This window comes from Archocentrus centrarchus, unplaced genomic scaffold (genome assembly GCF_007364275.1).
Source record: "Archocentrus centrarchus isolate MPI-CPG fArcCen1 unplaced genomic scaffold, fArcCen1 scaffold_36_ctg1, whole genome shotgun sequence".
Lineage (NCBI taxonomy): Eukaryota > Metazoa > Chordata > Actinopteri > Cichliformes > Cichlidae > Archocentrus > Archocentrus centrarchus.
Window position 1 is genome coordinate 1866394 of NW_022060263.1, and position 18927 is coordinate 1885320.

Below are 18927 nucleotides of genomic sequence, written 5' to 3' on the forward strand. Positions count from 1 at the left end.
ACAATAACAAGTGAGACATTAATGTTGAATGAAACTATCCAGTTATGATACTTAACTTTAATTTCAGGAGTTTGCTTATCACAGGAGCACTTCCACCCTTCATTGGTCTGTGTAGTAGACTGGTGGGAAAATAAACAACATTTTGAAGTTTAAGCTTATGTATATTGATTCATTCATCAACTAAACTTAAATATTTCTCATGTCAAATATTGAAATGCGATTAAAATGCGATTAATTTCGATTAATTAATTACAAAGCTTGTAATTAATTCGATTAATTTTTTTAATCGAGCCCCACCCCTAATTATTTCATCCACTTTGTGCAGTGTACTAGTGCCACTGACAGCAAATCAGTCCCAGAGGTGTCTGTTTTGGAGTAGGGTCTTCTTTCTTGGTTGACAAACTCTCAGTTCAATTCAATTCAATTCAATTTTATTTATATAGCGCCAAATCACAACAAACTGTCGCCTCAAGGCGCTTTGTATTGTGGGTAAAGACCCTACAATAATACAGAGAAAACCCAACAGTCAAAACGACCCCCTATGAGCAGCACTTGGCGACAGTGGAAAGGAAAAACTCCCTTTAACAGGAAGAAACCTCCAGCAGAACCAGGCTCAGGGAGGGGCAGTCATCTGCCGCGACCGGTTGGGCTGAGGGGAGAGAAAGACATGCTGTGGAAGAGAGCCAGAGATTAATATCAATTAATGATTAAATGCAGAGTGGAGTATAAACAAAGTAAATAAGGTGAATGAGAAACAGTGCATTATGTGAACCCCCCAGCAGACTAGGCCTATAGCAGCATAACTAAGGGATGGTTCAGGGTCACCTGATCCAGCCCTAACTATAAGCTTTATCATAAAGGAAAGTTTTAAGCCTAATCTTAAAAATAGAGAGGGTGTCTGTCTCCTGAATCCAAGCTGGGAGCTGGTTCCACAGAAGAGGCGCCTGAAAGCTGAAGGCTCTGCCTCCCATTCTACTCTTAAGTATCCTAGGAACCACAAGTAAGCCAGCAGTCTGAGAGCGAAGTGCTCTGTTGGGGTGATATGGTACTATGAGGTCTTTGAGATAAGATGGTGCCTGATTATTTAAGACCTTGTATGTGAGGAGAAGAATTTTGAATTCTATTCTAGATTTAACAGGGAGCCAATGAAGAGAAGCCAATATGGGAGAAATATGCTCTCTCTTTCTAGTCCCTGTCAGTACTCTAGCTGCAGCATTTTGGATCAGCTGAAGGCTTTTCAGAAAGCTTTTAGGACAGCCTGATAATAATGAATTACAATAATCCAGCCTAGAAGTAATAAATGCATGAATGAGCTTTTCAGCATCACTCTGAGAAAGGATGTTTCTAATTTTAGAAATATTGCGCAAATGCAAAAAAGCGGTCCTACATATTTGTTTAATATGTGCATTGAAGGACATATCCTGGTCAAAAATGACTCCAAGATTTCTCACAGTGTTACTGGAGGCCAAAGTAATGCCATCCAGAGTAAGTATCTGGTTAGACACCATGTTTCTAAGATTTGTGGGGCCGAGAACAAGAATTTCAGTTTGATCTGAATTTAGAAGCAGGAAATTAGAGGTCATCCAGGCCTTAATATCTTTAAGACATTCCTGCAGTTTAACTAATTGATGTGTGTCATCTGGCTTCATTGATAGGTAAAGCTGAGTATCATCTGCATAACAATGAAAATTGATGCAGTGCTTTCTAATAATACTGCCTAAGGGAAGCATGTATAATGTAAATAAAATTGGTCCTAGCACAGAACCCTGTGGAACTCCATAATTAACCTTACTGTCTGAAGAAGACTCCCCATTTACATGAACAAATTGGAGTCTATGAGATAAATATGATTCAAACCACTGCAGTACAGTACCTTTAATACCTATAGCAAGCTCTAATCTCTGTAATAAAATGTTATGGTCAACAGTATCAAAAGCTGCACTGAGGTCCAACAGGACAAGAACAGAGATGAGTCCACTGTCAGAGGCTCTAAGAAGATCATTTGTAACCTTCACTAATGCTGTTTCTGTATTGTGATGAATTCTGAAACCTGACTGAAACTCTTCAAATAAACCGTTCCTCTGCAGATGATCAGTTAGCTGTTTTACAACTACTCTTTCAAGAATCTTTGAGAGAAAAGGAAGGTTGGAGATTGGCCTATAATTAGCTAAGACAGCTGGGTCAAGTGATGGCTTTTTAAGCAGAGGTTTAATTACAGCCACCTTGAAGGTCTGTGGTACATAGCCAACTAATAAAGACTGATTGATCATTTTTAAGATTGAAGCATCAATAATTGGAAAGACTTCTTTGAACAGTCTAGTAGGAATGGGATCTAATAAACATGTTGCTGGTTTGGAGGAAGTAACTATTGAAGTTAACTCTGAAAGATCAACTGGAGCAAAAGAGTCTAAACAAATACCAGCAGTGCTGAAAACAGCCGAACATGAAGAATAATCTTTGAGATGGTTATGAATAATTTTTTCTCGAATGTCTAAAATTTTATTTGTAAAGAAATCCATGAAGTCACTACTAGTTAACGTGAAAGGAATACTCGGCTCTACAGAGCTCTGACTCTTTGTCAGCCTGGCTACAGTGCTGAAAAGAAACCTGGGGTTGTTCTTATTTTCTTCAATTAATGATGAATAGTAAGATGTCCTAGCTTTATGGAGGGCTTTTTTATAGAGCAACAAACTCTTTTTCCAGGCTAAATGAGCATCTTCTAATTTAATGAGACGCCATTCCCTCTCCAGCTTTCGGGTTATCTGCTTTAAGCTGTGCGTTTGTGAATTATACCACGGAGTCAGGCACTTCTGATTTGAAGCTTTCCTTTTCAGAGGAGCCACAGTATCCAAAGTTATACGCAGTGAGGATGTAAAACTATTGACGAGATAATCAACCTCACTGGGAGCAGAGTTTAGGTAGCTGCTCTGCACTGTGTTGGCACTGAAGAGCATAACAATGAAGGAATTAGATCCTTAAACTTAGTTACAGCACTTTCAGAAAGACTTCTACTGTAATTAAACTTATTCCCCACTGCTGTGTAATCCATTAAAGTAAATGTAAATGTTACTAAGAAATGATCAGACAGGAGGGGGCTTTCAGGGAATACTGTTAAGTCTTCAGTTTCTATGCCATATGTTAGGACAAGATCCAGAGTATGATTAAAGTGGTGGGTGGGCTCCTTTACATTTTGAGAGAAGCCAATTGAATCTAACAATAGATTAAATGCAGTGTTGAGGCTGTCATTCTCAGCATCTACATGGATGTTGAAATCACCCACTATAATGATTTTATCTGAACTGAGCACTAAATCAGATAAAAAGTCTGAGAAATCAGACAGAAACTCTGAGTAGGGACCAGGTGGACGATAGATAATAACAAATAAAACAGGTTTTTGATTTTCCCAATTAGGATGGACAAGACTAAGAGTCAGGCTTTCAAAAGAATGAAAACTTTGTCTGGGTCTCTGATTAATTAATAAGCTGGAATTGAAGATTGCAGCTAATCCTCCTCCTCGACCTGTGCTTCGAGCATTCTGACAGTTACTGTGACTCGGGGGTGTTGATTCATTTAAACTAACATATTCATCCTGCTGTAACCAGGTTTCTGTAAGGCAGAATAAATCAATACGTTGATCAATTATTAAATCATTTACTAATAGGGACTTGGAAGAGAGAGACCTAATGTTTAACAATCCACATTTAATTGTTTTATTCTTTGGTGCAGTTGATGAAGCTGTATTATTTATTGTTTTTGAATTTTTATGCTTAAATAGCTTTTTGCTGATTTTAGCTTTGGTTTTTGGTGGTCTGGGAGCAGGCACCGACTCTATGGGGATGGGGTTTTTGGGGGATGGCAGGAGGAGAGAAGCTGCAGAGAGGCGTGTAAGACTGCAGCTCTGCTTCCTGGTCTCAACCCTGGGTAGTCAGTTTTTAGGAGGGTTAATAAATTTGGCCAGATTTCTAGAAATGAGAGCTGCTCCATCCAAAGTGGGATGGATGCCGTCTCTCCTAACAAGACCAGGTTTTCCCCAGAAACTTTGCCAATTATCTATGAAGCCCACGTCGTTTTTTGGACACCACTCAGACAGCCAGCGATTCAAGGAGAACATGCGGCTAAACATGTGGCTCCTGGTCTGATTGGGGAGGGGCCCAGAGAAAACTACAGAGTCTGACATCGTTTTTGCAAAATTACACACCGAGTCAATATTAATTTTAGTGACCTCCCATTGGCGTAACCGGGTGTCATTACTGCCGACGTGAATAACGATCTTACCAAACCTACGATTAGCCTTAGCCAGCAGTTTCAAATTTCCATGAATGTTGCCTGCTCTGGCCCCTGGAAGACATTTGACTATGGTCGCCGGTGTCTCTAGCTTCACGTTTCTCAAAACAGAGTCACCAATAACCAGAGTTTGTTCCTCGGCGGGTGTGTCGCCGAGTGGAGAAAAACGGTTAGAGACGTGAATAGGTTGGTGGTGTACCCGGGGCTTCTGCTTAGGACTACGCTTCCTCCTCACCGTCACCCAGCTGGCCTGTTTTCCCTGCTGCTCGGGATCTGCTGGGGGGGAGCTAACGGCGGCTAAGCTACCATGGTCCGCACCCGCTACAGGGGCCTGGCTAGATGTAGGATTTTCCAGGGTGCGGAGCCGAGTCTCCAGTTCAGAAAGCCTGGCCTCCAGAGCTACAAACAGACTACATTTATTACAAGTACCGTTACTGCTAAAGGAGGCCGAGGAGTAACTAAACATGTGACACCCAGAGCAGGAAAGTGCAGGAGAGACAGGAGAAGAAGCCATGCTGCTAGTGAGTCGGCTAAGGGCTAAGCTACTAGCTGAGCTAAGCTAGCGAATTTCTAAAAACAAATAAAGTGAGTAATGTGAATACAGGTGATTCAGCAAAGAGTATGCTATTTAAAGTAGGTGAAGATTACACTAAAATATGTTATTATCCAGATAAATCTAGTTATACAGATATAACAGCTAACAGACAGCAAAACACTGTGCTCCGAAACAGGAACAGGAAGTGATACAATACCGCAGTGAGAGCCAACACCAAGTGACAGCGCCACTTTTACATTACCAGTTCATGGTAATGTAAAACTTTACGTGTCTACAGTGATGCTGGTTTTCCAGCAATTTCCAGTTCATGGCAGGCTTGAGCCTTGGTTGTTTGGGGGTTGTTCCTGAACATCCTAACCAGTTTCCTCTCATATGAAGGTGACAGTTTGGGTTTTCTTCCAAACCAACCACTTTTTTTCCAAAGTGGTGACACATCCGAGAAACTTGTACTTACATAAAGTTGTTAAAACAGATTTTCCTAGAATCTGCAGTTGTTTAGAAATGACTCCAAGAGACCTTCTCAACTTGTGTAAATCTCTAGTTCTCCTTAGATCTTTGCTGATTTCTTTGGACTTTCTATTTATTGATATTGATATTGATAAGTCCAATGAGTGCTGTCAAAATGTGTTGCCTTTTTAAACTGGCAAAGAGAAACCAAGTTAAAAGACACTGTAGAACCTTCCCCACAACTTATTAAGAGATTTAAGAGAGTGTATGTATATATATGTATACTTTTGACCATGCATGGATTAGAGAAAATGCTAAATAAATTCAATCTTGTGCATCCAATCCTTGTTTTTGTTAAGTCATAATTGTGCTGTGCAATCATTCCACCCTGGAAAAAGAACAGTTCAAAGAAATCCTTAAAAGACCCAAATTGCCATGCCTGTTATACCCCTGATGAGTGTATGTAAACCTCTGACCACAACTGTAGGTTTAGGGTTAAAGCTAGGGTTGCAGTCATCACTAATGATGATTTAGACCTTGGAGGGTTAACTCGAGTTCCTCTTATTTCAGCTTGCTCTTATGGTGCTCATCAGAATTTGGAATTGGATCTGTTGCTGTTGCTCTGTATTTGGTACCACTGCATGCAGTTCCAAGTAGTGGAGCTTGAGTCCAGTCAAGAAAGACACAACTGTCTGTAGTTAAAAGTATTTAATTGTATTAGACAAAGTAATACAAATGTATTTTACATATTTTAAATTTTCTAGATTTATCAAATTAAACTTTTCAAGCAATGATGGCTGAAATGTCCTCAGTTGATAGATTAGCCTTGATAAACCTAAACTTGCAAGTAATTTATTTCCTTAAGAAAAGACATTGAGGGGGTAGAAAACTGTCACTCTTTTTAAGCAAATGCACACTGTATGTGAAGGAATTATGTGTCTGCATCTGTCCACGTTGGCATCAGTGTGCTTACAAAAAGTGAATAAATGTCATATCTGTTATTTACAGTGACTCACATGAGAGAGAAGATTGAAGCCAAAATTGAGCAGGAAGTCAAAGGTAAGATCATGTGAGATTTCTAATCATCACATATTACATCACCAGCATTAGTTATGACCACTCATAAGAAGCAGATGGAGTGGGAAAGCAACAGTCTGACAAGATTTCTTGATTTAGTTTTCATTTGAAAGCAGCCTATCAGTTGTTAACTCTGATCCAACCTGTGATTGCCTGTGACGTAGATGATAAGGAGAGCAGAGTGAAAACTGCTACATGGGTGCATGCTTTATGTGTTGACTGGATCATAGTTGTCTTGCATCAACAACCTGCTTTCAGAGTTGGTATGTTCTACATTGAACTGTCTCTTTAAATGATGTTTGACCTTCCACAGTTGCATGACTTCTTTATATATGTTGATAGCAAACTCTTTCTAAATAGTTTTTTAATGTTCTACCTGGACTTTGTGATGTCCCTCAGGTGAGAATTTATAGAACTTGCTTGTAGCAGTTTTTGACATGTCTTTGGCATGAAGGTTCCTCTGGTCTTTCCAGAGAAAGGGTGCAGGTGTATCTTTCAAAGTTTACAGATGTGAAATGCCCTTTAAAAGATATGGAGGATTACTGCATCTGGAACTGATACCTTTCTTCTGCAAAATATTTCTTAGCCTGGCTTGCAGATAGTTGGATGTGATTCCTGTGGTTTGCTCTCTAAATAACCCCAGTAAAACTATATTAGTTCGAATAAACGCCTTCTCACCCAATTCTTTTGCTTATATAACATCGGTTTTGGAGAGTTCTGCTTCTCATTCATCATTCATTCCCTGTTTAAGTTTAAGGATTAGAAAGGGCGTTTATTCTTCTGTCTGCAAGTCAGGTAAGGAATATTCTAGCATAAAGCAAGTTTCAAGACTTAAAACAAGCAAATGCGAGCAGTCCATCTTGGAAATATGCTTTTTTTATCACAATAAAATAATATGTTTTGAAGAAATTTCCACAGCCGAAGGATCAAAACTTCCTGCAGGTTTCTAATAAAAAGAATCAAGTCTTGCGTTTATTCGAACAAATATGGTGAGTGAATTTTTTTTATGGCATTGTGACTCCGTGCATGCATTTAATATTTCCATTAATGATTCATTCAAATCCTTTTTTCCAGTTTTTACCCCGGCAGATGTGTTGGTCTGACAGTTTTCCATTTCTGTTTGCAGAGCTGTTCTATCATGAAAGCAAAGAGGACACCACGCCTTGCAGCACAGAACTCACTGCCACCCAACAACCTAGAGGAGCCTCCTCCATCACTGAGGACTCCATCAGCTCATGGACAGAAAACATTAAGCCATCTTTCACAAAGAAACTCAAGTTTCAGTCAGTCTTAGAAGGGGAACCAGTACAGTTAAAATGTAAATTGATTGCGTGCCCTCCACCTACTATCCTCTGGTTTCATAATAACAGATCTATATCCAAAGAGCATAGAAGGAGGATCTGCACTGACAGCAGAATGCATATTCACACTACCAGTCTGGTTATCGATAGTATCAAAGAAAAGGACTCGGGCAGTTATAAGGTAATGGCTATAAACACGGAGGGTTCTGCAGAGTCCACAGCATCACTTCTGGTGTCGCTGAGGGAAGAGCAGTCCGCGAATTACCTTGGCTTTTTTAGACGCGCTGCCAAATCCCTTGAGAGCATTGATACCTTGGCAGAGCAAAGGAAAGAGAGAAAGTTTAGGGTTGACCTCAGATGTGTCGGATCTCCTTTTGACAAGATGTCTAAAGTCCATCAAGGGAGATCACGATCTAAGAATGCCCTTATACGTACTGTGTACTTCAGGTCTGGTTCCCATTCAAAAAACAAAGAATCAGAAAAGGGACCCAAATGTTTGGAAACAGCCTCTGAGCGTGCCCTGTCCCCTACCCCAATGTTTGACAGGTCTGAGCGCTTTAACGACAGATTCAGTGATATCTACTGTGACCGACGCACTGGCACCAGGTTCAGTGACAAGTTTAGTGACAGGTGCAGTGACAGGTACAGTGAGAGGTTCAGTGACACTGAGAGCCTCCACAATGAGGTAAGAACAAAACTTAACACGCTCCAAAAAGCTGTCAAACAGAAAAAGAGGCTTTCTATCTCTACTATGTCTTCCTCTGAGTTTGAGTTAGAATCGGTTACCAGTGAGTTGAGCTATACAGATTATGTTGAGAGACTTAGGGTCAAGCCAGCCTCTCTACCCGATGTTCAGCATTTCAATCGACCTTTTGATTTGGGTGAGGCTAACAGGGAGTTTCAGGGTAAAACTTCCAGCGGGGATTCCACCCGGCCTAGTATTAGACATTCATTCGAGCCTCAATCCAGAACCAGGGCCATCCAGATCATGAGAGGTGAGCTGGTTGATACTCTGGTGTCAGAGACAGAAAAGACCTCAAGTGACAAACATTCAGAGACACTAGAGGATAAAAAAGTTAAGAGTTTTGTTGAAACACAGACAGATGTGGTTCACAGTGTGGCTGATGACCATAAGGTGGAGGTTACAAAGGACAAACTCAATGCATGTCACCTTGAAACCCCGTTCTCTGAGGGAGCACCTTACCCAGAAACTGCAATGTACACTGAAAACATGGAACCTGTTAGAAGTGTGCCTTCTCAAGAGGCGATATCACTCATCCATTCGACCAGACCAAAACCAGTCACATCTACTAGAGAGAAATTCCTTAGAGAAGACTCACCAACAGAAGCAGCTGGGCCATGTGAAGAAGAGTTTGCAGGGGTGTCTTTGAGGGCTCATTATGAGAAGAGCCTGGAAGCTGAACGAATAGAGTGTGAAGAGAAACTCCTCGCCCTGAGGATCAGGAAATGGCAACAAGGGAGTAGGATGTCAGAAGAGGAGACATTTCACCCTGAAACTGATCTGCCCATCCTCTCTGAGACAAATTACATGGAGCCCATAACACACATTTATAGCCAGCAGGAGAAAAAAACAACTGTGGAAACTGAGGTCATACCCTCTTTTCATGAATCACCCAAAAAACAGTCGAAGGCAGATGATCCAGAGGGAGCAACTGCATCAACACCCACATCATCTACAATAAAGGCAAGAAGCAGAGAAAAAGAAAGGTCTGCCTCTATGCTTACAAAACCTTCCACAGTGAAAATCAGGCCAGAAGAAAAAGAAGATGAACCATTCATGCCGATACAAAAATCCCCCAGAATAAAAGCTAAAGCAGCACAAGGGGAGCTGTCGCCAAGAACAAAAGAAAGGCCAGAGAACAGATTCAGAGGGTCGGATAGATTTCTTAGTGAAAAAGTAACGTCAGACAGTAAAGCAACAGAACAGGTTGAGCCATGTGAGGAGTTTAGGGCTCAGTATGAGCTGGAAAGTGGACAAACTGAATGCAAAGAGAAACTCCTTGCTTTGAAGATCAGGAAATGGCAGGATGGCATGAGAATGTCAGAGGAGGAGATATTTCACCCTGAAACTGATCTGCCACTGCCAGCAGACACACAGTACGTGGAGACTGAAGAGCGCATTTGCACCCAACAGGGGGTTATGGAGAAAAAACTAACCATAGACCATGCTCCTGGGCCAATGTCTATGTCACCTAAAGTCAAAGGTATAGAAGAGCAGCTTGAAACATCTTCCCCATTTCTCAAAGCCAAAATGAAAACCAGATCAGGAGAAGTGGAACCTGAGACACAAAAATCACCCAGATTAAAAACTAAAGCAGCAGAAGCTGAATTTGAGTCCTCACCTAAAACAAAAGCTAAAGCAGAGAAGATGTTGTTTGAGAAGACAAGACCAGAGCAGGAGCTCCGGCTGTCAAGGGAAAACATCTCAGAGCTGACGAGTGAGAGTGAAAAGTTCATTAGTGGACAGGAGGCTTTGACTCAGCGAATAAGGAAGTGGCAACAGGATGTTTTGATTGAACAAGACCAGACTGCAAAATCACAAGGTTACTCAACTTCCCAGGCAGGGATGACCACTGAGGTTGGAAAAAATGTCACAGAGGTAAGCACAGACAAAGAGAAGTTTGTTTTGGTTCACTCGTCTCCTGCCGGTTTCCAAGATCAGGAGGGTGAGAGTCTGCCGTGGCCAACAGAGGGCCGTGAGACAAGGCTGCAGATGGATAGTGAGTACTTTGTAAGTGAAGAAGAGGCACTGGCTCAGCGGGTACTAAAATGGCAACAAGATGTTGTTGAACAAGAGGATGTAGCTGAGCTCGAGTCTGAGTGGGCACTGGACAGTCAATCCAAACAACCAGGCCCCATCTGGACATTTGAACCCCATCTTCCCCCATCTGATAGTGAACCCCATCATAGTAGCATTTCTCGTGAATCTCACCCCAGTGGACCTCCACCTCCACATTTATTTTCAACAAAAAAACCTTCGGATCTTCAGCACATTGCGGCGTGTGAGCCGTCACCTTCTCTTGAGTCTTCCATAACAAGGCACCCACCTGCAGATGCTAGTTTGCTACACCATGTGCCTAATGCTCCTGTAAGAGATCAAATGGGCTCTCAGGCTTCGCAAGATCAGGGATGCTCTCCAACTCAACTGACTAGTCTTCGTCACGAGGGATATGAACTTACCTCTGCCTCTTACAAAAGCCCTCATAAACCTTTCAATGACCGTTCACCAGTCAGGAGTAAAGGCTCTCCATCCGTCAGTCCACAGGACGATGCAGAAAGAGAGGAAGTGATGAAGCTGAGAAGGGACAATTATACTATGAATGTTGATAAGTCCATCAGCGAACACGTCCAGTTGGAGGTAAGAGAAAAGAGAGGAGTGGAAGAAGAGATGGGAAGTATAAGAGAGAGCAGTGAATGGAAACAACAGAAGGATTTTACAGATATGCGGAGAGATGAAAAATGTGGAGATCTGAGAGATTTAAGAACTCAACAGGGTAAGGAGATGAGCACTGAAAGCTCTGAAATAGGTTCTGTAAAGGAGGAGAGAAGAGTGCAAGTGGAGTCAAAAATTAAAGATCCAAGTCCAGTATTTTTTAAAGAAATATCTTCACTTAATGTGAAAATTGGTGAGATGTCTGAGTTTGTCTGCCAGTTCCAAGGTGACCCTCCACCTACAGTCACTTGGTTCAAAGATGGACACCTACTGGACCATAATCCTGATTATGATATCATGAAGAAATCTAACAGCTCAAAGCTCACCGTATTCTATCCAACAACAGATCATGAGGGCACTTATGACTGCATCATAACAAATAAACATGGCAAATCCACCTGCAGTGCTACTCTTCAAATCTCTGACAAAAAGGTGTCAAAAGTGTCAGGAGTCACACAGAAAGTGGTAAAAACACAGGAGCTAAAGACTGAGGAACAAAAACGGGAGAGTCTGGTTGAGGAGGAGCTTCAGACCTACAATGATGCAGGAAAGGCAACATTACAGGTGCCTCAGACGGTGATCCTTAAACACCACAGGTCAGATGAATCTTTCCGCACCTCACCTGTAGAAATCCGAATTACAGCCGCCACTCCCATACCTGAGATGAGTGAGGAAATGACTGTGCACAAACCTCAGGTTTTTACAGAGAGAACCTCAGCGGTACCAAGCGATGAAGAAGGATCTCAAAGTGTCAGACACAAATTTACTTTCTCCTTTGATGTGGTTGGTGAAGCTCCCCGTGTGGTCACCGGATTAGAGAACACGACCTGTTCTGAGGGCAACACTGCTGTCTTGAAGTGTGTTATAACTGGTGAACCTGCTCCAGAAGTTACATGGTATCATAACCATATTTGCCTTGAAGCCAGTGTTGGAAAATATAGAGTTGAGGTAGATGATAAACTGTACATGCTGTATATCAGCAATTTTAGATACCCTGATGCTGGAGTGTACAAATGTGTTGCTAGAAATAAGCTGGGAGAGGCTACCAGCATCTCTAAAGTGTCTTATCACATTGAAAAACCTGTGCAGTTTTCAGAGGATGTTGTTTTCACCCCATTGGGGAAGTCTCCCCCTGGCTTAACTGAGGATTTCAAGAAACATGACATGGTCCACAAAGCTGTCAGCAGTCATACTGAGGACAGTATTGTGCAAACAAAAGATAAACCTCTGAGTTCACAAGCTTCAACGGACGTGCCTCTCAAAGACCATATGTCCAGACCTGGTCTCTATGGAGAGCCTCAGCTTTTATCTGGCTGTGGTCTGCAAGGTTCTGCTGCTGGAATTAAAGTATCTCAGATTAAACAGGCTTTCGAGTCCTCATCACCAGTTAGACTGATGGCAGGCACTTCTCCTGAAGTGGAAAGAGAGAAAATTCAGTTTCCTGAGGGGTTTATACCATCTGTGGCAATTTCTCTTGACCAGCAGGAACAAGTAATTCCTCATGAACCTGACACTGTGCATGCAGAGATTGGTGATCAGTTTCCTTCAGCGACAACAGTACATCAAGATTCTTGCAAAGCCTCTCAAGCCCCTGTAGCACCTAGCAAACCTGTGTCTTTTGAGACCTCCCAGGCCACTGACGTCAGGGAGGAAGTCCTTTCAGCAGTGCACAGTGCAGTGAAAGAGTTTACTGAGGAAAGACAGGAGTCTCTAGAGCTGGTGAGACCAGAGTCACAGAAACCTGGCCTACTCCCTCAACACACTGAGGGAGATGAACTGGAGACAGCACGGTGGCAAACTGTGCATACATTTGACAGAACTAGCAGCTTTTTTGCTTTCCAGTCTGAGGAAGTCCCTGCAGTAAAATGGCCTGCCAGACATTCAGCTCAACCTGAAAAAACTATTAAGCCTCAACAAATTTCTGAATCTCTCAAATCAACGAGCCAAAGTGCAGTTGCAAAGTCTTCCTCTGTGCAAAACGAGGCTGAGGTCACTAGTATGAACAATTATTCTGAGGATACTAGCGCTGCAGAGGTTTTAGCAGAAGAAGAAAAACATGTGAAACATAAGGTGAAAGGATTAGAAGAGGATTTGGATTTAATGCCTGTGTTAGAGCATGTGAGTGAGGAGGGTGAACTTTCTGGTGAGCTGATTTCAATCCAGGAGCCCTACAAGCACAAAGATCATCAGGAGAAGCTGATTTCATTTGCAGAACCCTCCGTGGATAGCGGTGTTTTTAGTAGCATGCTAGAATTCCAGGATGACAGGACAGAAGTATCAGAGAAAACAGTGGTTGGTGATGTAATGGAGCCTCATACACAAATTAAGTGTGAAGATGAGAGCATTGAGCTTCATTTGAAGTCAGAACATGAAACACTTATTGTCAAGCCTAAAGTAGCCGTAACAGCTAAACCACTTTGTCTGTCTGTTGATGCTGCTGACCAGGGAAAGAAAGGAGCTAGTATGGACAGGGCGGCTCAAGCTGGGGGAGCAGCAGCAGCAGCAGCAGCAGCAGCAGGCTCCATAGAGGAAGAGGAAGTAACTTTTGGTTCAGTGTATGACTACTACAGTCCTCCGTCAGACTGGGGGAGACCATTGTCCCCAGAGTCTGAGATGTCCATAGAGATTGGCAGCACTGTGAGTGAAGACATAGCTGAGGTGGCTGAGAGGTTCTACACCCCAGGCTCCTCTACCGAAGTCTCACATCCAATTGCACAGTCCTTTCACACTCCCAAGTCTCCCATATTATTTCATACTCCCAGTTCTGATGCACCCGGTGGGTTTAAGACACCTCAGGAACATCCATTATCCTCTTCAGAATATAAGAAATCATCAACAGGAGACTCGAGCGAGGAGTTTTTCTCACCAATTCAGTTCTTAACTTCTCCTACTGATGAGGGCATTGAAACAACTTTGTCTGGAATGAATGTGGATGAAAATCAATTCCTCTCCCAGGGCAAAGGGTCTTTAGGGCTGTCACCCCTTCAGGAGAAAGTGCAGGGAATCCCTCCAGCCTTCCTTAAACCACTTATTAAGAAAAAGGTGATTGAGAATGACTCATTAACATTTTATGCTGAGGTGTTTGGCCTACCTTCCCCCGAAGTGAAGTGGTTCTGCAACAAAACCCAGCTGGTGGCAGACGGCAGAGTTTCAATAGAGCGAGATGGTGATCGTATCTCACTAGCAATTCACAGTGTCACTAAAGCCGATCAGGGGGAGTACATTTGTGAGGCTGTGAACTATGTTGGAGAAGCCAGAAGTGTTGCTTTAGTGGTAGTCGTATCACGGGAAGTGACATTTATGCCTGCTCCACCTGCTGTCTCCCATCAGCATGTGATGGAGTTTGATGTGGAGAAAGATGACTCTTCTCGTTCACCGTCTCCTCAAGAGATTCTGCTCGAAGTAGAGCTGGATGAAAATGAAGTCAAAGAATTTGAGAAACAGGTGAAGATCATCACCATACCTGAGTACACACCTGACAACAAGAGTATGATCATATCTCTGGATGTGTTACCGAGTATTTATGAGGAAGGTGCTGTAGACTTTGTCACCCAGGAGCACGATGACTTGAAAATAGCATTTGAGGTCACTGAGATGCCCCCGAGGTTCATCAATCCAATCTGTGACATGGAAACTCCAGAAGGCACTACTGTCATGTTTGAGTGTTCACTTATGGGAATTCCATCTCCCATCATATCCTGGTTTAAAGGTGACAGAAAAATTCCTCACAGTAACAAAAAATACTTCCATTCTTCTGATGGTGACAATCATTTCCTGAAGATTAGTAAAGTCACAACACAAGATAGCGGTGTATATACTTGCAGAGCTATTAATGTTGTTGGAGAGACTCTGTGTAGGGCTTCCCTAGTGGTGTTAAGTGCTAAGGCTTTCTCAGGAAAGACAAGGGGCAGGGAACTGACCGCTGTGTCCCTTGGTAGTGCCAAAGTCCAGCCCCAGAAGTTTGACTTGATGGTTGGCAACACGTCACATGATGGTGAGCAGGTGTCAGAAATTGAGCTTGAGTTTGATTTTGAGCAAGAGGCTGAGGAGTCACAGCGAGCAGTCAGGTTGGTGGCCAACACTGATGATGAAACAAGTGAACAGGGACAGAAATATGTGAGCATTAACTTTGATGTATTTGCTGAGCCAGCAAAAGATGACAAGATAGAGTTCAAAGGTAAATCCAATGATATGTGTAGCTTCCAGTTTCAGGTGACAGAGACATCCCCTAAATGTGTCATACCACTGACTAATGTAACAGCAGCAGTAGGGACGCCTGTTATTCTCCAGTGTCTAGTTAATGGTAAGCCAAATCCCACCGCTGAGTGGTACAAAGACGGAGACCGTATCACAGACAACAGGTGTATAATCCAGGAGAAAACTGCAGGACACTTCAATCTGCTTATTACCAATGTGACCCAGAGTGATGCTGGTGAATATAAGTGCAGAATCCAAAACACAGCTGGCTGTATTGAAACGACAGCACTGCTGAAGGTGTTTTAAAGGCGAAGGTGCTGGGGCTGGTCAACAATTATATATATATTTTTTTTGTTGCATCTAAATTTTGCTTTCACAGAAGAATAGGAATTGGAAAAAAAGACTGAATCAGTAACATCTACAAATTGTTTTCATGAAAAACCTGTGAAGCCTATATTAAAGGAGACCTTGTACGTGTTTTATTTTTTAAATTTTTTGTCGTATGTAGTATATGTGGCTGGACTTTTCAGTAATTCCTGTTAATTTTGTCAAGGCAATACCTTTAACCACTGACAGATTTCTTTGGTGTACCTGTTATCTACTACAGGCAGAGTAGACCCATGAAATACAGGCTGCACCACCTAAAAACCAGGTGCTGCCCCTTCATGGTCTTCTACAAGTTCACCAATAAGATTGGCCAGAGGTTGAATGGAGGGAATTTTTTTTTATATAGAACTGAAAAGAATGTAAAAAACACGTCCTTTCTCTCAAAAGAGAATGTTTTTACACTTATTCTTTAAAATCGTCTCAGTGGGAAAATCATTGTGGCAAACAGTAATTAGGTTAACTGTCATAGATGCTGAATGTGTCTAAAGCCAAGGCCCACATAACTGATTTGGAAATAGCCAGCTGTCATGTAGGTACATAGTGTGCAAATGTTTCTTTTAGTGCATCAGTGATGGAAAAGTGAAAGTTTATATTTTTGTTGAAAAAACATGGGTTTATGTTTTCGTTTACTGTCTTGTAACACTTTGAAAGTGAGCTGCTGAGAAAACCTTACTTATTATCAATTATCATAAAGTATTTACAAATCATTGACAAAGCGCATGCAATATTCTGGTGTTAAAGTAACTATTGTAACTTTGCAGCTATTAGCAACAACAACATGGAAAAAGAGTGATTTGTATGAAGCAAACATCACAAATACAAAAAAAGATAAGTAACATCATTCAGTTAGTTTTTCCTTGTTTGCTCTAAGGAATTTTCAATGAAATGTATCTACCACCTAAAAATAAATAAATAACACTACTTCTCATGCATATTGTTGATATGGTTCAGTGAATTGGTCCTAGCCCTAATAATGCCAAAACAAAACCTTTTGAGCAGTGAGCTTATCAAAAATCTTTTTGGAAACTTGAAGTTATTTAGTTCTTATTTATTTATCAGATTTTGTTTTGGATTTGCTTGGTTCTACGTTTTTGCTGGTTCTGAATGATGTTTGTGACTTCGTGAAACATTTTCAAATGTCATAGAAGAGCAATTTGATAACTGATTTTAAAAATAAATACTAAGAAAAATCTTTAAAAAACAATATATAAGTTTGGATGTCTTGTAAATATGTGTAATTTTAGGGGTGTATGAATGTTTACCCAGACGAATACGAAAACCTGATCTTGAGATTGAAATCTGTGGTTTTTATGTACAGCCGTCATCTTGGTTTGTCTCAGAGTTTATATAATAAAATTTTTGATGCAGTCTAAGCTTGCTTTTTTTTTAACCAATAAACATGACTATATATAATATTGAACTTTCAGATGGACAATTTATCACTGTGAAAATAAAAAAAAAATTAAGGTGAAATTGTAGTTGTTAAAAACTGTGACGTAGAACATTTTAGTGACCATTTCTCATTGTGGGAACCAAACCAAACAGTAACCTCGTTTTGTGCAACATTCCAGAAGGAAAGAAAACAAATGAGTACATTAAATACTGTTATTCTTGATAAAAGTGTATGCCATCAGTGTATGAGAATGTCACAGTTATTTATTAACTACCTATAATGATATACAGTGCATAACAAGCTGTCATAAAAATGAAAAGACATATTTTAAAAATCTGCCAAAAACTTGTTTAAAGATAAAACTTACTGAATTCACTGAACTGAAGTAATGTATTTATTCCCAAATTTGAGTCAACCACCAAACCTCACTTTTCTCCTCAGGAATTTGTGTAAATAACTGTAATTTGACATCTTAACAAATAATAATGTTTTTTTCTGCTTTGCTTCAAAATTTGAAAAGAATTAATAATATAATTTAGCATTAAAAATTTTGTTCTGATTAAAGGGCTTGTGCATACGGGTGGATTAACCCAGTGTTTTTCAACCACTGTGCTGCGGCACACTAGTGTGCCGTGGGAGATCGTCAGGTGTGCAGTGGGAAATTATCCAGTTTCACCTAATATGCCACGAGTGTCTGTGCTGTAGTAGTGACTGGAGCATAATCATATAATACTCTGTAAAAGTGTAGGAATGAAGCCACTTTTCCATACGGAACGACTCTCCGCGAGTCGACTCAACTCGCCGCGATTTTTCTGGCATCTCCATTAGAATCAGGTACACTTTGCATCTGTGTGCAGCACAGAGGGAAACACAGACAGCGATTAGAGCAAGACGACAAGTACGCACTTTGTGTCCTTTTATCTGTGATATGAATTGAATTGAACCCGTTTTTCGGCCGAGCACCGAGTGCTTCGGCGGTGGAAAACCCGCCTAACGGTTCTAATTACGGTACAGGCTCCGGAACCCTGTTGGTGGGAAAGAGGCCTGAGAGCTGATGAGGAAGAGCTTCGTGTCCGTCTTCAATTCCTGCCAGGATATCAGCTGTGTTCATCCAAACAGACACAGGTTTCACATTGAGAGAGTAAAATACTCTGAGATTGACATTTTGTACATGCAACTCTTCATATCTCTCAGTGTGGAACAGTGAGAGCTTTCAGAAATATTATTGCTTCTATCAGAATAAGCGCTATATTTCTGTATTCCTGGTAATAGAATGCTTTTGGACAGAATTAGAGTTTGCAAAACACTTTGAAGTTTTCTACTATAAGACCACATTGTTGTGGCATTTGTTATGTTCAAGCTGTGTTTTTGAAGTGGACATGTTAAGTGCACTTTTAATTTGAAAGAAGATATATATTATATGATAAAGTTCTTTTTTGTGTTTATTTGATTTCTATTCAAGACACTTTGATGAGAATGACTATGTTGTTAATACAGGCTACAGAGTATCATTTTTTAACATTTTTGGCTGGTGGTGTGCCTCGTGATGTACCTTGGCTCAAAAAATGTTGAAAAACACTGGATTAACCATTACAGAAACCTAAAACTTATTTTGGTGACTACTAGCACTGTTGAGCTGCTGTGGCATACATTTTACATTGGTGGTGGTCTAAAAAATTTAAGCACTACAAATGGGTGAAAAGTTAAAAACAGAAGAGAATTGTCTTAAACTTTTGAATGTCATCTATGTTCAGGTAATTGTCTTGAGGAATTTACATTTACTGTGTATATTGTATTTTTGTCACATAAGCTGTCCTAATAATCACTTGGT

At 41.1% G+C, this 18927-nt stretch overlaps 1 protein-coding gene across 1 annotated transcript in view; it reads left to right on the top strand.

Moving 5' to 3' along the window:
- The window catches only part of ttn.2 (titin, tandem duplicate 2), a 266459-nt gene that overhangs the window by 37515 nt on the left and 210017 nt on the right, over positions 1 to 18927 (top strand). Inside the window, exon 36 of the mRNA XM_030724391.1 lies at positions 6296 to 6346. Within this exon, the coding sequence (XP_030580251.1) occupies positions 6296 to 6346 (51 nt within the window). The remainder of the gene's footprint in view (positions 1 to 6295; positions 6347 to 18927) is intronic.